At 46.1% G+C, this 20,697-nt stretch overlaps 1 protein-coding gene across 2 annotated transcripts in view; it reads left to right on the forward strand.

Moving 5' to 3' along the window:
- The window catches only part of EFHD1 (EF-hand domain family member D1), a 41,795-nt gene extending 31,893 nt beyond the window's left edge, over window positions 1-9,902 (forward strand). For both annotated transcript variants that reach the window (XM_042950527.1, XM_042950526.1), the window contains one exon: window positions 8,687-9,902. In XM_042950527.1, the coding sequence (XP_042806461.1) occupies window positions 8,687-8,821 (135 nt within the window). In that variant the 3' untranslated portion in view covers window positions 8,822-9,902. The remainder of the gene's footprint in view (window positions 1-8,686) is intronic.
- The last annotated feature ends 10,795 nt before the right edge of the window (window positions 9,903-20,697 follow it).

Genomic DNA, 20,697 nt, shown 5'->3' on the forward strand with positions numbered 1-20,697 from the left:
TTAAACACCTGTGTGTAAATGAACACTGGGGTCAGAGGAGGAAGCCTCAGTGGCCCGTTCCGAAATGAACCGGTGTTTGCTCCGTTGACAGTGGTTGGGAGTTGGGAAGCAATCTCCAGTGCATGGCCCCAGAGCCTTTCCGGGTGCTTCCATTCATGCACACGTTCACAGAGTCATCAAACATGTATGGAGACCCTACCCCTGGCTGGGTGCTGTCGTTTCATCTCCACAGAGCACACCTGCAGAAAGAGAAAGCAGAGAGCCCTCCACATCCCCTGTCAACCAGAGCAGGGGAGTGCAGTGGGTAGGGCTGCCTGGGTTCAGATTCTGCCTCCTCCACTTACTTACCCTTGTGCCCCAGTTTTCTCATCTGTACAATGGAGGCAATACTAGTTTGCCATGAGGCTACATGAATTCACGTATGTAAAGTGTTTAGCAAGTACCTGGCACTCGATACATGATATGAGAGCTATTGGGACTCCCAGCCATTCCAGATAGAAGCCAGCCTTTTGGGGAGTGTTGGCTTATTCTAGGAGTTTGCCCAGAGACAACGTGTCCCCGGCAACACATCCCGACCACTCTGGCCCCTAAATAGGACTCTCTTCTTACTTCTCTGTGATGCTGCTTAGAGACAGGTTCAGTCATCTTTCTGTCAATATATAAACTGTGAATCACGATGGACTCCTAACACCTGCAGTCCTCCCATCATCGTCTGATAACTTCCGGGACAGGCCAACCACTCCAGAATTGGATGTGGTTTGGCCCTTCCTTCATGACTTCACGTTGATTCAGCCAGCTCTGGCAAGGCCCAGCACATTAAGTTCTGAAAATACAGCTCCTTTACAAGGAGGTCGTAGACAAAGCTTGTGCCCTCCCCAGGACACACAGTCTAGTGAGGAAAACAAACTCTCAGCCTTGAGAGAGAGAGAATAGAGAAGAGGGATAGGTTACTTCTGGAGGGATGGGTCCTCTCCATTTCATCACCTGAGCCAATACTTGATGATCTTTTGTGATACCTTGGGCAGGGGCCTAAGATTGAGACCCAAGTTTAGCACGACACTCTTCAACCCAGTCCTGTAGCACAGCATACCAAATGCTCTTACTAAAGTCTGCACAGGGAGCCTGGGTGACTCAGTTGGTTAAGTGTCCAACTTCGGCTCAGGTCATGATCTCGTGGTTCGTGAGTTCGAGCCCCGCGTCGGGCTCTGTGCTGACAGCTCGGAGCCTGGAGCCTGCCTCGGATTCTGTGTCTCTCTTCCTCTCTACCCTTCCCCCCCTCAAAAAAAAATAAACATCAAAAAAAAAATAAACATCCAAAAAAATAATAATTTATCTGTTCAGGACATTCTCAGACACCTTTGGTAAGAGTACAGATCATCCCAGCTTATTGGAGAGCAGTTCGGGGCTAAGTTTTATTTTTGAGACAGAGAGAGAGACAGAGCATGAGAGGGAGAGGGGCAGAGAGAGAGGGAGACATGGAATCTGAAGCAGGTTCCAGGCTCCAAGGTGTTACCACAGAGCCCCACGCGGGGCTCGAACTCATGAAACATGAGATCGTGATGTGAGGTGAAGTCAAGATCCAGAAACTTAACTGACTGAGCCATCCAGGTGCCCCAAAACATTATGTTTGAAACTCAGTTTTGATGGGAGCCTGGGGCCTGCTTCAGATTCTGTGTGTGTCTTTCTCTTTGCCCCTCCCCTGCCCGCTCTCGCTCTCTCTCTCTCTCGCTCTCTCTCGCTCTCTCTCTCAAAAAAAAAAACATTGGGGCACCTGGGTGGCTCAGTTGGTTAAGCGTTCAACTTCAGCTTAGGTCATGATCTCACAATTCGTGGGTTCGAGCCCCGCGTCGGGCTCTGTGCTGACAGCTCGGAGCCTAGAGCCTGCTTCGGATTCTGTGTCTCCCTCTCTCTCTGCCCCTCCCCTGCTCATGGTCTGTCTCTGTCTCTCTCTCTCTCTCAAAAATAAATAAACATTAAAATTAAAAAAAAAAACAATAACATTAAAAAGTTTTTAAAATGAAACTCAATTTTATTAAATATTCAATACAACCTGGGTAATTACATACCAAAGTACTGGTAATAGTTATGTCTGAGGGACTTATTTTTTAGTTTTGGAATGTTTTATAATGCGCGTGCATTATTTTTATAAGTAGCAGAAAAGATTAGAAGCATAACAACATAAGTTTTTGAACTTGTTGTATGGCTGCCTCCTCAACCCAGACTCAAAGGTGGAGTAGGTGTGTTATCTTTGTAATTACAGAGCCTGGCACATAATCGCCTTCAATAAACGTTTGCATGAATGACGAATGTAGGGAATCATCACTCAGATCTCGGAGAGGGCCATAAAGGAGCTGACATTTGCTACAGATGTTCAGAGAAGAATGGGGATTCACCTTGTAATCAAGGAAGGGAGGGCGTTCCTGCCGTGGGAACAGCAAAAGCAAAGGCTCCGAGGCACGGAGGGTAAAGAGTACTTGGAGGCTGGCCCCCGTCCACACCGGATGACGTTGCACAGGGAGCTCTGGTCTCCCCTGAAGGTCAGGCCTTCCCAGCCTGCTAGCCACCGGAATTACCTGCACACCAGCTTCTCAGGCCCCACCCACACCTACCTGAGATTTTCCAGGGCACAGCCCAGGAAGTGTGGAGCGGGAAGAGCTCAGCAGGTGTTTGCAATCCACAGCCAGGCTTGGGAAGTGCGGTTGCAGGCGCTGGGGGCCCTCAGGGGGCCTGGACATGACCTGGCGCTGGGGATGGGCTTCTCTGAGGAGGAGCTGGAGTCAGGGAGGCTTCCACAGATGTCTGGAGAACTACTGTGGGCCCATCCCACAGGGTAGTGACAGTGGGGCTGGGCTGGAGGTGGTAACGAATCCCAAACTAAGTAGCATTCTCAGTGTTTATGACCGCTTGCTTGGAGGTGGATGGTAAAATGACACAAGGTTTGTGGAGCTGTGTAGAGAGGGCTGGATGATGTTTAAAAAAATCAAGGCAGGGACACCAACCCCCCCCCCCCAACAATGGGAATGGTTTGAGGACAGGGATGGTGTGGCCTTTCATTTGAAGGGCACAATGCTAGTTGCAAATGGTTTCATTCATGTCATGCTGTATAGAACCTGGCCACTCCTGGCTGCATGGGAGAATACAAAATGCCTTTCTTCCTAGAGATCTGTGCCCAACTGTAATTCTGCTACTAGGGAGGATGGGGACACTCGATCCTGAGGGTCGTGGAATAATCTCTTCCACACTTGTCCCTTGCTGAACCGAGCACAGGAAGGGCTGGAATAACATTACTCTGATTGGGCTCTGTCCTGGAGCCCGTGGGTAGGGTCGGCCTCCCCAGACCCTCGGGTCATGCGCCAGGGGAACGTCTCAGAGGAAGAAGGGAGAGAGTGAATGCTTCACGGACACCAGACTACAAAGACCACAGGAGCCACCTTCACAAGATTCGAGTAGCAACTCAAGAATTCGAGTTGAGTGACTAATGGTAGAACATAATGGTGACTGGGTTGTGGGGAAGCAAGGAATTGGAGATACAAGGAAACCATGGAGAAAATGCTATTGTGGAGGACAAGACGAGATGAAGTCAGATGAGGCCAGAGAGGGGGTCTTGGGTCTGGCGAGTGGGTCAGTGGAGATTTTTGAGAGACCGGCTTCCCCGTGGAGGGCATTTGGCACTAGGGTGAGAGGTGAGTGGGCACTGGGAAGAAAGAGCTGTGGCGGTTTACTTTTCTGCCTAGATGGCTGGCCGAAGAGGCCTGGACAAAATGGGGATGGTAGCTTGGGATCAGGAAAGGACTTTTGTTTGTTTGTTTTTAACCTAGAGAAGACAGATGCCGGTATTTTTAGGTCACGGGGAAGTGGTCCACAGAGAAGGAAACATGAAGACACAGAGTGGGGTGATAGGCAAGACAGGACTCCATGAAATCGAGGGAAAAGGTCGAATTTTATAGTGCAGAACAAGAACCCGGAGTGAGAGAATTGCCAGGGCCCCCTCCCGCCTGGCCTGGCCGGCAGTGGTGAGCAGGCGGTCTCAGGTTCTTGTCTTCTCCACTGCCCCCACAGACACTCTGGAGGGAGGTGGTGGCATCCCACCCTGTGGAGCAGGACCTTGAGGCTTAGACGGTGGTTCGTTGGTAAATGTTTAACAACTGGCTCTTTGAACAAAGTGTGCATATGCATGTATGCATGAGTTTATTATAAATTTAAATGTTTTAAGGGATACGTAGCACACAATTTATAAATCATAAAGTATGCATTTCTTCTGTTGCAAATTCCACACGGTCCATTGATTCTCTAAGAATGGCTCATGGATTTTTGCTGGGCTCTGTATCTGTCACTAGCCTATGGTTGCAACTGACGGCAGAATCTAGTTCCGATGTGAATGTTGGTTGATAATTGTGTTTAAGTTGACTTAAAAGAAAAAGTAGGGGCGCCTGGGTGGCTCGGTCGGTTGAGCGTCCGACTTCGGCTCGGGTCATGATCTCACGGTCCGTGAGTTCAAGCCCCGCGTCGGGCTCTGTGCTGACAGCTCAGAGCCTGGAGCCTGTTTCGGATTCTGTGTCTCCCTCTCTCTCTGCCCCTCCCCTGTTCATGCTCTGTCTCTCTCTGTCTCAAAAATAAATAAACGTTAAAAAAAAAAAAAAAAAGAAAAAGTAAAGGGAGGGGCACCTGGGTGACTCAGTTGGTTAAGTGTCTGACTTCTCGAGGTTCATGAGTTTCAGGCCTATGTTGGGCTCCACATTGGCAGTGCAGAGCCTGCTTGGGATTCTCTGTGTGTCTCTCTCTGCCCCTCCCCCACTCACACTCTCACTCTCTCTGTCTCAAAAATAAACATTAAAAAAAGAAAAAAGGGTGCCTGAGTGGCTCAGTGGGTCGTGATCTCATGGTTCGTGGGTTCAGACCCCGTGTCGGGCTCTGTGTCAGATTCTGGTCTCCCTCTCTCTCTGCCCTTCCCCTGCTCACAGGCGCGCGCGCGCTCTCTCTCTCTCTCTCTCTCTCTCTCTCAGAAATAAATAAACATTAAAAAGATATATTAAAAAAAAAAGTAAAGGGACATATGTCAGAACTTCATTCATTCTTCAGTGAGCAACTTCCCTTGCTGAATTCAATAATAGTTTTTCAAATATTGGAAGAATATTCCCTGAATTTCTTTGGAGCTATTCATAATGCAAAAGCTACAGACACTATACATTTTTCAGCTTAATCTGTATCTTTAACATCTCCCAACACTTTCTTAGGAAAAGGTAGTCAGTGAAACAATAAATCAAGGCCTAGTTTGTAGCATTTGTTGGTTTCCAAGGTGTAAAACCCCCACCACTTGCTTTCAAGCTTCCAACAAGATGTTGCTAAATGTGGATTTGGGAAGATTCACAGCAGATCATCATATAGGATTTCTACCTTAGAGATATAACGGAAACAGATAATCTCCAAAGCACAGATAGAGTAAAATATATAGCAAGATAAATCAGGAAGCGATGACTTTTTAGTACTTACTACTTTTGCTTCTAATATAATTTAATTATAGATTTATATAATTTACCTTCTAATATTTAACAGCCAGCTCATAAAATTCCTGAATAAAATAAGACAACAAGGAGAAAAAGATAAAGGTGAGGAAGAGAGGGGTTCAGGCTAGACAAGGGGATCTGGGGTCCAAATTTGCAACCTGAGTCAGGGGGTAGAGGGTCATAAGAGTCAGCAGGAGTTGGGCCCTGCTCCAGGCAATTGAATCTGTCTTCTGGTGATTCTGATGTAGGGAGCTGGAGGGGAGAACTCAGCAGGGCCTCACATGCCTAAGAAATACCTGGGGGCGGTGGGGGGTGGGGGGGTGGGGGAGGAGAAATACCTGTGAAATTTGGAAAACATAATTTCCTAGTCCCTACCCCTAGGGATTCTGATCCGGAAAGAGTAAAAAATCATCATTTTTCAGAGGTGTCCTATGTTCAGACATGGACCCTGTGCAGTGCAGGAAGAATTTAGGAAAGGGACATTATAATTTTTTCATTGAGACGTGAGAACCTGCATTTTGCTACACAGGATGTAATGGATTAACAACCAGAATGGACTGAATAAAGAGCCTGGTAGGAGGTGGTAAATCTTAGCCTTAACATGGCAGAGAAGTGACTGAGTGAACCAGAGAGTAGACAAAGAGCCACCCAAATGTGGACGCTTATGACGGGGAAAAGGAGAAGTGGAGTTTTCTCCATTTCTGGACCCAGGAACTCCAGAAATGGGTTTCTCCATGATGGACCCAGGAACATGCTAGTTAAAAATTGTGAGAGGTTTGACACCTCAATTTAAAATCATTTAAACGCTACAGGAAAGGTAATGCTTTTCTATAAATTTGACAGAAGAAGGAAATGTGATGAATTGTAAAGACATTTAGAGGGTTAACTCCAAACTCCCCACAAACAGTTAAGTGCTGGGGAATTTAGGGATTAATTCTTCAATGTTCTACATTTTTTTTTTTTTCAATGTCACAAACTAGTTCAAACATATTGGAAAAGATTATATCACATTCGTTCTGTGAAGCTGGCATGATTCTGATAACAATCGGATAAAAACGCATCAAAAAAATTGTATCAATCTAATGAATATAGCTGTAGGAATCTTAAAACATTTGAAATTTATGTTCAGACTGCAGGGATAATTTTAAAGGTCTCATGGGGCGCCTGGGTGGCCCCCTCGGTTAAGTGTCCAACTCTTGGTTTCAGCTCAGGTCGTGATCTCACGGTTCATGAGATCCAGCCCTGTGTCAGACTCCCTGCCGACAGTGAGGAGCCTGCTTGGGATTCTCTCTCTCTGTCTCTCTCTCTCTGCCCCTCCTGTGTGCACTCTCTCAAAATAAATAAACTTTAAATAAATAAATAGATAGATAGATAAATAGATAAATGTCTCATAGGTATCAAATATGAAAAATGTGATCCCTTCAGTGAGACATCTCAGAACATTTGGTGAAGTTTAATATTCATAATAAGACATTTAAAAATATGAAAACAATGTGCTTAGTCAACATAATGAAGGAATACTTTCCTCATAAATACCAAGGTTTTCTAAAGCGGTAATATTAAATAATGTAGTGCGGGTGCAGGAATAAACAGGTCAGTGGAATGGGAGAGAAAATCGTAAAAACAGATCCCCTTCATGTGGGAATTTAGTACATGAACAAGATAACTTTCCAGTCAGTGGAAAAATAATGGGCTATTCAATAAAAGGTGTTGAGACAATTGGCTCTCCACTTAGGAAAATGAAGTAAAGTCATTTAAATGATATATATTCCTTCACTAAAATACAGTGTAAGTGACTTTAAGAGCTGAATGGGAAAATAAAACCAGGAAAGTATGAGAGGAAAATGGTTTTAGAGCCCTGGGGTATAGGAGACCTTACACATGACATAATATGGGGTGGCTCAAAGGTTGAGCGTGCAACTCCAGCTCAGGTCACGATCTCACTGTTCATGGGTTCGAGTCCCACATCGGGCTCTGCACTGACAGCATGGATCCTGCTTTGGATTCTCTGTCTGTCTCCCTCTCTTTGTGTCTCTTCCCCGCTCGTGCCCTCTTTCTCTCTCAAAAATAAATAAACACCAAAAGAGAGAGAGAGAGACAAAAGCCAGAATGGAAGTGGTTGGAAATTCTGATGACATCAAAATTTAAAGGTTCACCTGGCCCAAGATACCTTGAAGTTAACAGACAATCAAAAGACTAAGAGTAACCAAAAAATATATAACAAGGGACTACGCCTAAATTATATAAAGAATGGCAAAGTGAAAAACCCCAGTGAAATGGGTAATTTACCAAAGAGGAAATAAAAGAAGGTGCCAGGATGTTTTGTTTTTTTTTGTTTTTTTTTGTTTTTTTTTTTGGTGTGTGTGTGTGTATGTGTGTATGTGTTTTGCCTATCAGATTGGCAAACAGGAAAAAGGTTACTGATAAACGTTGAGGACGTTGTGGGGAAATGAGAACTCACATTCCATGATGGTGGGGGTGTAAATTCGAACAGCTACTTTGGAGAGCAATTTGGCAATCTTTATTAAAATAGCGTGCACACCCAGTGTGTTTGGGACTTTTACCAAACTGACGAGACACCGAGGGGGTTGAAAAAAGGAATCAGTTCTAGAAGAGATGATTTTCAGATGGATTTATCTGATACGGTATTATTAAAGATCAACTAGGCTTAAAAGAAATGGCACCAAATCCCATTCACAACATCAACAACACCGTGTGATATTTGGAAGTAAATTCAGAATGATGGATCTACTGTAAAGTACTCCTTTGCCACAGGCAGACTGAAGCGATTGCAGTCGGCATCCCAGCAAGGAGTTCATTTTGGTTTTGTCTTTGTTTTCTCCCCGTCGAACAAAACAATATTATTGTGAAATTAAGGGTCGAAAGTAGAAGTGGGTAGTAGGCTAGGCGGGGATGTTAGAGAGTATCCTGGAAAAGAAGTAGAAAGAGCAACCTAGCGGCGTAGAACACGGCGGCAAATAAAGAGATCGTATCCTCACTGTAGTTTAAACAGACTTGTGAAGAGGAGTGTTGGTTCTCAGGGGGTGAGGGGGTCCTGCCCTGCGGCAGGACCAGGTTCCCCTGTCACCTGGCTCCAGCCAACGGAGTTCTGTCGGATGGGTTGTTCCAAGTTTCTCCTCCCCTCCCTCAGTCTGTGGTTTGCTTTTGCTCTTCGTCCGCAGGTCCAAGCTTTGTCCTGTGCCAGTAAGTTTGAAGCCGAGCTAAAAGCCGAGCAAGACGAGCGGAAGCAGGAGGAGGAGAAGAGGAGACTCCGCCAGGCGGCCTTCCGGGAGCTCAAAGCTGCTTTCAGCACATAGTCAGGCAACCTTGACCTCCATCCACACAGTGCCTCACAGAAGCCCCCCAAGAGAGCTGGCTGGGCATCTTCCCCCCCCAACCGGCCTCCACACCCACCACTCGATGCAAACTCCTTAGCCTCATGGAGTGGCAGGGGGTGGCTCTCATCCCTGGGTGGGAGCCCCTCCCAAGTGTCCTGGGATGAGCCAACTGCTCCCCGGTGCTTCTCCTTCCTGCCCTCTTTCCTCTGTAGCCAGATCGTGCCTCTCCTCGGCAACTTGCACTTTTTCCTTGTCCCTGCAGGTTTCTGATGTTAATGTTGCCCCTTCTCCCAGGGAATTCACCTCTCCCCTTCTCCACACCTCTCCCCTTGGGGGTCCCCCTCCTCTTGGTTTCCTGTTCAACTTCCCTGCTTTCATTGTGAGCCTGATTCTGCCCGTTGCTTTGGTGTCTTCTGTGCTTTGATGACAGCGAGGTTTAAGGCAAGCCAGGCTGGACCAGTGCCTGCCCCCTCTGCAGCGGGGGTGCATGCTGCTGAGACGGCAAAATAGGGGACAGGTAGGAAGTCCCGTTCCTTCCTCTCACCTTTCTCCTGTCCACTTAGCATTCCCCCTCCCCCACCCGCCCTCTTCTCCCCTTCATTCTTGTCCTCTCATTTCCTCCTACTCTTAAATACCCTGCTACTTACCTGCAAGAATGAGAGAATAATCAGAAGTGATATTAATGCATAGAAGAATCCCTATTAATTCCTACTATGCAAATAAATTACCGTGGACCCCTACATTCCCAAGTGACAAATCCAGAGCCTTCCAAAATCCCAAAAGTCGTGACTGTCTTCATCTGGCCAGTTTCCAACTTTTGCCCCAAGATGTTGAGGTGAAGCTGTTCTTACCCCCAGCACAAATTTTTATATGTTGGGTGTTCTTGGGATTGCTCACAAATACCAGGGGGTTGTTGTATTTTTTTTTTTTTAAAGAATTCCTAACATTGTATTTATTACTTCTCTTTTGTAACTGCTGTCTTTACAAGGGGAACATCTGCATTTCTACTTCACAGCTGCCTCTTTTTTCCAATAAACCGTGCGAGTGGACTTTGCCGTCACATCAATGTGCTTCTAGTCTTCTTTCAAGTGGGGGAGAGAAGAGAGTGTTTTTTCAGGAGCCACATCCAGCCCCGGCTCCTGTCGGACATCCCCCCCCCCCCAGAAGTAGAGTCAGAAGTGTTATCTAAGATGATGGCCTTACTGGGGGGCATGCTGAACACTGAGGGTGTCAGTAGCTCTTCCCCTTCCCTTCCCTGAGGGTTCTTTCAGCCGCAGGTAAAATGTGTCCTTAATTTCTCTTGCTTCCTAGACCCCTTGAAACTCTGAGGAGAGCCAGTGACCCCTCCCTCCTTCTCATGTGGATTCTCGGGCACTTGGGGACCGGAGTAAGGACCTCAGTCCTAAGGGAACACCCACTGCTCCCCAGGGAGGATCATTTCCCGTTTCGCACAAACCTAAGACCTACAATTCTCGGGCATCGTTTTTCCAGGTAGGGTCACCCTCCAACTGCCCCGCCAGAGGAAGTGGCCGAGAAAAAGGGGTGGAGACACTCTTACCGTACAATCCAGGAAGCGTGCTTCTTGGCATTTTCTCATACAAGCTGAGGACCTTCGTGTACACAAAAAACCTGCACATGAATGTTTATAGCAGCTATTTGATAATTACCAAAACTTGGGAGCAACCGAGATATTTTTTTAAGATTTTATTTGGAAGTAATCTCTCTACCCAATGTGGGGCTCAAACCTATAAACCCGAGATCAAGAGTCGCATGCCTCACCGACTGAGCCAGCCAAGCGCCCCTCAAGATTTTTCAATAGGTGAATGAATAAACTGGTGCATCTATACACTGGAATACTAATTCAGCAATGGAAAGAAGTATGAGTGATGAAAACTGAGCTGCCCGGGTGCCTGGGTGGCTCAGTCGGTTGAGCGTCTGACTTCGGCTCAGGTCCTGATCTCCCAGTTCGTGAGTTTGAGCCCCACGTCCCACTCTGTGCTGACAGCTCTGAGCCTGGAGCCTGCTTTGGATTGTGTCTCCCTCTCTCTCTGCCCCTACCCCCCACCCCCCACCTCAAATAAATAAACATTTAAAAAAATAAAAAAGAAATGAGCTGTCAAGTCATAAAAAGACACGGAGGAACCTTAAATACATATTGCTAAGGGAAAGAAGCCAATCTGGAAAGGTTTCACACCGTTTAATTCCAACTATGACATCTGGAAAAGGCAAAACTCCGAGACGGTGAAGTAAAAAAAGTCAGGGGTTGAGAGGAAGAGAGGGAAGGATGAGTAGGGGGGTTTAGAGCAGTGAAACTTACTCTGTGTGATTCTATAGTGGTCATTATACATTTGCCAAGACATACAGAATGTACAACACTAAGAGCATACCCTAATGTAAACCTGGACTTCAGTTAATAATAAGGTATTGATATGGGTACATAGGTTGTAACAAACGTAGCATGCTAATGCCAGATGTTAGAAACGGGGAAGGGGCAGGCGGCAGGGAGAGAGGCATACGGAGACTCTGTACTTTATGCTAAGTTAGTCTGCAAATCTAAAACTACTAAGAACAATAAAGTCTAGGGGTTCCTGATTGTCTCAGTCGGTTAAGCATCTGACTTTGGCTCAGGTCGTGATCTCACCATTGTGAGTTCGAGCCCCGTTTTGTGTGAGCCCTGTTTCTCTCTCCTCTCTCGCTTTCTCTGCCCCTTGTGGGATTCTCTTTCTTTCTCCCTCTCCCTCTCTCTGCCTCTTAGTTGTGCCCTCTCCCTCAAAAAAAAGGAAGTCTATGGGGGCACCTGGGTGGCTCAGTCGGTTGAGCGTCCGACTTCAGCTCAGGTCAGGATCTCACAGTCTGTGAGTTCGAGCCCCGTGTCGGGCTCTGTGCTGACAGCTCAGAGCCTGGAGCCTGCTTCGGATTCTGTGTCTCCCTCTCTCTGCCCCTTCCCCACTCATGCTTTGTCTCTGTCTCTCAAAAATGAATAAATGTTAAAAAAAATTTTTTTTTAAAAAAGAAGGTCTATGAGCAAAAAGGAAAAAAAGGAATGGAGACAACAGTGTAATTACTTCAAACATTCACTTGCCTCTGGACAACCAAGCCCATGCAAGAGCTAAACACTCATGATTACAAATGATAGGAAATGTAACACAGAAGGGCTTAAGACAAAAAAGGACAAATATTGGGTCATGTAACTAGAGACCAGGGAAAGGACTTCTTTGCTTCTTTTTTTTTTTCTTTTAATGTTTATTTTTGAGGGAGAGACACAGAGTGCAAATGGGGGAGGGGCAGAAAGAGAGGGAGACTCAGAATCTGAAGCAGGCTCCAGGCTCTGAGCTGTCAGCATGGAGCCCGACACGGGGCGAGAACCCACAAACTGGGAGATCAGGACCTGAGCCGAAGTTGGACGCTTAGCCGACTGAGCCACCCAGGAGCCCCTGCCTCTTGATCACGGAGTCCTATAGATGTTGTTCCCTTCATGCCTCTCACCCACAGCTCCCATCATCCCCCTCTGTGGCCGTGGACTTCATTGGTTCTTTCTGGCTCTCTACAGTGGCCTCCTGACTCGTTTCTCTGCCCTCACTTTGCCCTGATTGTCCACCTGCAGCTAGAATAACATTTGTTCCTAACATCTCTTCAGCATTTCGGGATCTAGTCCCTGCTCACCTCTCCTGTCCCCTGCCTTGGTCGCCCCTCCTCCCTCCCCTCTCTTCCTTCCAAACTGTGCTCCAGGTATAGGTGATAACCTGCCGGTTCCTAGAAAGCTCCTGAGGGCTTTGCACATGCGGTTTCCTCCACCTGGAACTCCCTCCCTCCCTTCCCTGCCAAAAGACTTCTCATTGTTGATGACTCAGCTCAGAGATTATCTTCAGAAAGCTTTCTTGATCCTCCCAGGTGAGGTGAGGTGCTCCCTCTCAGGGTTTCACTGCATTATGCAGTATCCTTCTCTTGTCTTTCTGCTCCTCTGGACAAGGCACGGTTTGAAGGGCAGGAACTCTGCCTTACCCACTGCTGTGGTCCTAGCATGCAGCTCAGCCAGCGACAGGCTCCCCTGTGGATTTGTTTCACAAGAACAAGCCGGGTTTGTTGCACCAGAGATGGGTAAGGGAGGACCTCTGTCACCAACAGGTGACTTCTAGGCACCCTGACCTAGAAGCCTGGCCTGAGGGAACAGCTCTGAAAGTGAGGATAGCGGAGATTATAGGGACATTCTTCTCACTGGAAAAGTGATAAGTCAACTTGCCAAAGGCCTTAGTTTGAGCAGCAGGGAAATAAACCAACAGCCGACCTTCTGCCTCTGCCCTGGAGGCTGTGTGATGAAATGGGATTTGGAGTCAGATAGAAGGTAGTAGCTGAGCCTCACTGATCCTGTTTCCTCACCTGTCAAGTAAAGATGATGATTGGGGCGCCTGGGTGGCTCAGTTGGTTGAGTGTCCCCCTTCGCCTAGGGTCACGATCTCTCCCGGTTTGTGGGTTCGAGCCCCATGTCGGGCTATGTGCTGACAGCTCAGAGCCTGGAGCCTGCTTCCGATTCTGCGTCTCCCTCGCTCTCTGCCCCTCCCCCTCTCGCACTCTGCCTCTCTTTCTCTTAAAAATAAATAAACAGTAAAAACAAAAAAGATGATGATCGTCTACCTGGCTGACTCTGTGCTCAGCACTTACTAGTGCTCATGACATAACTGTTTCCCTCTCTATCTTCCACCTTGCGCGATGACCCCAATTCCATCTCCTCCTGAGCCCTGGGTCTCCGAAGTCACAGGCAAAGGATCCCAGGCCAGGGTGGCCCAGAAATGCTCAGTTCTGTCTTCTACCTTGACCCCAGGCACGGGCGCCTACTTTCTCACTTCTCTCTTCTTTTGAGGCTCCCAACCCAACCAGCCCGGGGGCATTCCTGCCAGTGTGCCTGCTCACCTGCCACGCGCCCTGCAGCTGCCACTTGCTGAGCCCTTCTGGCTGGATCTCGTGACCCAACACCTGTGGTCTTGTCCCCACTCACATTTCTCCCTGCTGACCCTGCCTGTCCACCAGGCCAGATTCTGGCCACAACCCTGCCCACAGGGCTGACTTACAAGAACAGTGGTTCCATGGGGTGCCCGGGTGGCTCAGTCGGTTAAGCGTCCGACTGCAGTTCAGGTCATGACCTCGCAGTTTGTGGGTTCGAGCCCTGCGTTGGGCTCTATGCTGACAGTTCCGAGCCCAGAGCCTGGACCATGCTTCGGATTCTCTCTCTCTCTCAAAAATGAAAAAAACATTTAAAAAAATTTAAAAAAAGAAGAGGGGTTCCATAGCCACCCTCTGGGTCCTGTGCTGGTGGGAGCCCCTGTGGGGCAACTTGGGTTCCACAACTTAGGGAACTGCTCAGGAGGGACCTTATCAGGGGTCAGTTTCCCCTCCCCTGCCTTCTTTCTGAAATGTTTGGCACTCTGCTATGTGGTATTGGTGGGAGTGCGCCTTGCTCTTGCCTTTTTGAAGGGCAATTTGGTAAACTGTTAAAATGTAAAATTGTACCTGTATTATTTATTTTTGCTTTAACGAATCATCCCATCACTTAGCGGCTTAAAACAATAGTTAACATTTATTATCTCACATGGATTCTGAGGGTCAGGAATTCAGAGGCAGTTTAGTTGGGTGGTTCTAGTCCAGGGTATCTCATGAGGCTGCAGAATGTCAATTGGGATTGCACTCAGATGCTCAACCAACTGAGCCACCCAGGTGCCCCCATTTTTTAATTCTTTGTTTTTCTTTCTGTTTATTTATTTACTTATTTAGAGAGAGAGGGAGAGGGAGCAGGGGAGGGGTAGAGAGAGAGGGAGACACACATTTGGAAGCAGGCTCCAGGCTCCGAGCTGTCAGTACAGAGCCCGACACGGGGCTCAAACTCACAAACCGTGAGATCGTGACCTGAGCTGTAGTCAGATACTTAGCCCACTGAGCCACCCAGGCACCCCTAAGCAGGCCTGATTTAAGCAGAAGAGATGCTGATTGAAAGTCACTGAGATGCTCACATGATCACTAGCAGGGCTAGGGGATGAGGCTGAGAAAAGAAACCAGCTGGAGGCCAGGTGGCTGAGACTAGTGTTAAAAACCCATCATGAGAACCAGGCAGGCATGTGCCTCTGCCCTGGCTGACCAGAACTTTGGGGTGTCCCGTTTTCTTCAGGTTCTTAATCCAAATCCAGAGTCTGAGGCCGAGCCCAGTCATATGCCCACATGTTGAGGGTAGGAAGGGTTAGTTTGTCTTCTGTAAAAGAGGCAAGCTCTGCCTCTCCCTAAGATTTTTGTTTCTCCCAAACATGGGAAAGCATTGCAGATGCAGAATAGTTGTGAACGAGTGGCGGATGTCCATTTCAGAGACCTCATGAATTTGATCCAGGCATTTTACTTCTGAGAATTTACCCTATAGGAAAACATAAGTGCGAACCAGGTTATATTTAGAGGGATACTCATTACTGCATTGCTTGTTAATAGCAAAAATACTGGAAACAGGCTATCAGCAGGGAATCGATCAAGTATATTACGGTTCAAAGACGTAAATGAAGGCTGCTAAGCAATCACTTAAAGAATGCGGAGGACAGCAAGACATTGTTTCTTGGGAAAAGGTCAGGGGTAGAGCAGCATACATAGTAATTCTGAGGTGTTTTGTTTGTTTTACGTGAGAGATGCAAAATCATGGCTCTGCCCATGTAGACTGAGGTGCAAGAGGTCAGAGACCAAGCGGATTTGGGGGCAACCATTGTATCCCCAGCACTTCGTGGTGCTGAAGGTGAGGATGTGCATCATGCTTGTTTATGCGTACGGCATTTTGGGGAAAACCATACAAGAAACTGTCAACAGTGCGTTACCTGAGTGGGGGAGAACCCGAGCGTCCTGGGTAGGTCTTGGAGGGGGATTTAAATTTTTTCCTTTATATGTTTTTGCATTCTAAAAATGTAAACACCATAAACGTGTATTACTTTACTACTATTTTTTAAAAGTGTTTCTTTATTTTTGAGGGAGAGAACACAAGATGGGGAGGGGCAGAGAGGGAGGGAGAGGATCTGGAGTGGTCTCTGCACCAACAGCACAGAGCCCCAAGTGGGGCTCGAATTCACAGACTGTGAGATCATGACCTGAGCCAAAGTCAGACGCTTAACTGACTGAGCCGCCTAGGCATCCCGCTTTACTACTATTTTTAACAACAATTAATAAAAAAGAGAGGGGAGGTCTGACCACCATGAAAATGAGAAGGGACATACACGTGGGAACCATTGGGGATAGCTGCAGTATAAAATCCTAAATGCGCAAAAGACTCAGGAGAGGGACCCGTGGCTGCCTCAGTCAGTAGAACATGTGACTCTTGATCTCAGGGTTGTAAGTTCGAGCCCCATGTCGGGTATAGAGATTACTTAAAAATAAAATCTTTGGGGTGCCTGGGTAGCTCAGTTGGTTGAGTGTCTGACTTTTGGTTTCCACTTAGATCATGATCTTGTCATGGTTTTGTGAGTTCAAGCCCTGCATTGGGTTCTGTGCTGACAGTTCAGAGCCTGCTTGGGAATCTCTCTCTTCCTCTCTCTCTGCCCCTCCCCCATTCACGCTGTCTCTGTCTCTCTCAAAATAAATAAATAAACTTAAAAGAAAAAAAGGAAAAAAAGAATAAAATCTTTAAGGGCATCTGGGTGGCTCTCAGTCAGTTAAATGACCAATTCTTGATTTCAGCTCAGGTCATGATCTCAACGTTGTGAGATGGAGACCTGTATCGGGCCCCATGCTAAGTGTGGAGCCTGTTTGAGATTTTCTCTCTCCCCCTCTCTCTGCCCCTCCTCTGTGCTTCTCTCTCTCTCTCTCTCTCTCAAAATAAATAAAGAGGGGTATCTGGGTGGGTCAGTTGGTTAAGCATCCCATCCGACTTTTGGTTTCAGCTCAGGTCATGATCTTACAGTTCATGAGTTTGAGCCCCTTGTCGGGTTTTATGCTGACAGTGGGAAGCCTGCTTGAGATTCTCTGTCTCTCTTTCTCTGTCCCTCTCCCACTCACGCACTCTCTCCCAAAATAAATAAGTAAACATTAAAAAGAAAAAGAACAAAATAATTAAATAAACTTTAAAAAATTAAATCTAAAAAAAAAGAACCCAGGAGAAAAATAAAAATTTGGGACCCATTGTGGGACATTTATGTACAAGAATACATTTGTTATATTCCAAGATAGTTTTTTATGATTTAATTTTCTTGGTATACATCTGAAGGTTAGAAATGAGAATAGAATTTAAAATATGCAAGTACTTTTATAATAAAAAATGTTTTCAAACATAAAAATGGATCTGTTTCCATAGTTATCATCTGAGCAGCCTTTCCTTGATGGCTTTGCTCAGCTCTCTGGCTCGGTATCTTCCCCCACTCTCTTACTTGTGTTTTCTCTTTGGTTTTCAGTTGTGTAGGCTACACTTTTAGTTAGGGTCCCATCTAACGAAGAGGGTCCCTCTTCACTAACAAATCCATGTGCCCTTTTCGTCTGCTTTCAAGCTTCTACCTCCTTCCTTAAAAAATAAAAATTTTTTTAATGTTTATTTATTTTTGACAGAGCATGAGTGGGGGAGGGGCAGAGGGAGAGGGAGACACAGAATCCCAAGCAGGCCCAATGCAGAGTTTGCAAAGCACAGAGCCCAATGCAGGGTTTGAACCCATGAGCTCTGAGATCATAACCTCAGCCAAAGTCGGCCATTTAACCGACTAAGCCACCCAGGCGTCCCATGCCTCCTTCCTTCCTTGTCACCTACTCTTGCCTAACCCTCTGTTCTTCCTGCTCTGTACACAATTCCAGTCACCAATTCAACGGCAGGCTTCCCAGCCCCAGACTCCTTGGCAATTCTGTAGATTTGGAATTGCCAATCAATTTCTTCCTGCCTCTGTTCTGAGACTGGCTCCTGCTTCTAACCTGGTCCTATCTGTCGCTTGTCTCTGCCTGACAACCATGCGTTTTCTTCCCAAGAGCCTACCTTCATACTTTCCCCTTCTGCAATTGCTGGGTATGGGTGATTCTCCACGATTTCAAAGATCTTCTTTGTATGGATGATTCTCAGATCTGTAGCTCAGACCCCCAAAATTTTAGCTGGGGCTGTTGCTGGAGGCAGCTACATGGGCCTCTCCCTGCAGTCTGGGTTTCCTCACAGAATGGCGGCCTCAGAGCCCTTGCATTTACCATCAGGCAGCTCTTGCTTCAAAAGAGACTGTTTTAGCAAATAAGGTGGAAGCTCTATAACCCTTGCATTGGAAATCACTTCTTTCACTTCTGCCATGTTCTATCAGTTACAAGGGCCCCAGGGAAGGGGAATTAGTCTCTACCTCTACGGAAAGGGTGGTGGCAAGGATTGTTTCTGGCTAAACTCCTTAATCCCTCCTCCCCCACTGTGATCTATTATTATCAACTTCTCTGTTTCTATCAATGATACAATAAAGGTGAAACTTTGTTATTATCCCTCCCTAGAGTAGGCATCAGTCTACTGTTGTAACTTTAAAACGACTATTTAATGAAACATTTGGAGACACTGAAGGCACCCCTCCTGAGAAGGAGATGATCAAGAATTGATTAGATATTTACTTAGTTTCTACCCTGTGACAGGACAATGCCAGCTGCTGAGGGTGCAAAGTCAAATACTTCTTTCTTCCTCCTTTTCCTCCTCCTTCTCTTCTCTTAGATTTGGTTCCTGCTCTCTGGAAGCCTACACTTTGGAGCTAAAAATGTGGCTAAGGCACTCTGAAAAACAGTTTCACAATTTCTGATAAAGTTAAAAACACCACATAGCCACCAATCCCACTTTGAGGTATTTACCCAAGTGAAATTAAAACCTGTATTCACACAAATAACTGCTTGTGAATATTCATAATAGCTTTATTAATAATATCCCCAAACTGGAAAGAATCCAAATGTCCCTCAGTTGGGGAATGGATAAGCAAATACATACAATTAAATACTACTCATGAATGAGAGAAGAAGAAGGAGAAGAAGAGGAGGAGGACGAGGAGGAGGAAGAAGGGGAAGGGAGGGGGAGGAGAGGGCAAGAGGAGGGGAAGGAGGAGAAGGAGAAGGAAGTATTTAAACATGCAACGGTATATGGACAAATTTCAAGTACATTATACTAAGTGAAAGAAGCCAGCTGCAAAAGGTTCCATACTCTATGGTTTTATTTATATGATGTTATAAGACAAAACTATAAGGACAGAAAACATAACAGTTGTTTCAGGGGCCAAGAGTGGAGGTTAGTGCTAACTACAAAGGGTTGTTGAGAGAACTCTAGTGCATAATGGGACTATTTTGTACTTTAATTTTAGTGGTATTGAACACACCTGTGTATGCATTTGTCAAAAGTTGCAGAACGACCGCTAAAAATGCTAAATTTTAATATATATTAATTATACCTTAATTGTATATATTTAAATTATATAGTCTCTAGATCAATTACATACATGATCTATATTATCTCTCTATAAAATTACAGGTGCAGATGACACAGCTCAGAGAGGCAGTTAGGGACATGGGCTCAGCAGTCAGTCAGCCTGGGCTACAAAGTCCTGGCTGAGATTAGGAGAAAGTAAGCAGATCTTTCAGGTGCCTGGTTGGTTTTCTTAGTGCTTCAAAGTGCTCTCACCAGGATTACGAGAGAGAATGAAAGTGAAGCACTTAATGAAGTGGTTAGCATATAACAAACATAGTATTACCTTTTTTCTTAAAAATAACAGTTCAAGGGATAAGATCTTTGGTCTAAGGGAGGAGATTAAAAAAAGCTTCACAGAGGCACTAACATATGATTAGGCTTTTAAAGATGAGCAGGAGTTACACAGGTTGGCGGAAGTGGGGTAAGTGTTGGGAATGACATTGTAACAAGAGGGAACAGAATGGGCAAAGGCTAAAACAGAGTGGCATATTTGAGGACCCTCAAACATAGGCATATCCGGAACAATAAATTCAGGGGAAAGAGGAGGGGGAGGGGGACAATGCAGATTATAAAGGGTCTAGAGTTCAACAGCATGGAATTGTGAAGGGCCCATTTGAGGTTTTGCATGTTTGCTTTGTTTTGTTTTCAAGCCCAACAAGGGGCTTGAAATCACAACTCTGAGATCAAGACCTGAGCTGAAATCAAGAGTTGGGTGCTAAACCAACGGAGCCACCCACACGCCCCTGAGATTCTGCATTTCTAACAAGCTTCCAAGTGATGCTATTGTTGCTGGTTCATTGACCACACTTTGAGCAGCAAGGACATAAAGATCAAGGCAATAAAGTATTGCAGAAAATAGGGAGTGGTCAATCGTATTGAAGATGGAAAAGCACTAAATCAAGATTGGGACTGAAAAACTCCACTTACCAACCTGTAGGTTGAGGTGTCTAAGGACAAGCATTAGGTGGATGAGTCAGAATAGAAGCCACATTGGAGTGGTTGACAATTGCTTGCTTGCCAGGTATGGAAATTGGGAAAGTGAGTATAAACAACTCTTATGTGCAGTTTGGCCTTGAAACAGAGAGGTAGAGAGGTGGAATTGTAGTTTTTACCATTAACTTTTGAGTTGGAAGACATTCAAGTATTTTATTTTTTACTTTTTAAAAAAATACTTATTAATTTTTGAGAGAGAGCCAGCATGAGTGGGGGAGGGGCAGAGAGAGGGAGATAACAGAATCTAAAGCAGGCTCCAGGCTCTGAGCTGTCAGCACAGAGCTGGATGCCGGGCTAACTCTTGGACCCCAAGATCAAGATAATGACGAGCCAAACTCGAACACTCAGGCGCCTTATTTTTTACTTTTTAAAAGGCTAAATGCCCAACATGGAGCTTGAACTCACAACCCTGAGATCAAGAGTCACATGCTCCACTATCCGAACCAGCAATGGGCTC

Source organism: Panthera leo, chromosome C1, assembly GCF_018350215.1.
Source record: "Panthera leo isolate Ple1 chromosome C1, P.leo_Ple1_pat1.1, whole genome shotgun sequence".
Lineage (NCBI taxonomy): Eukaryota > Metazoa > Chordata > Mammalia > Carnivora > Felidae > Panthera > Panthera leo.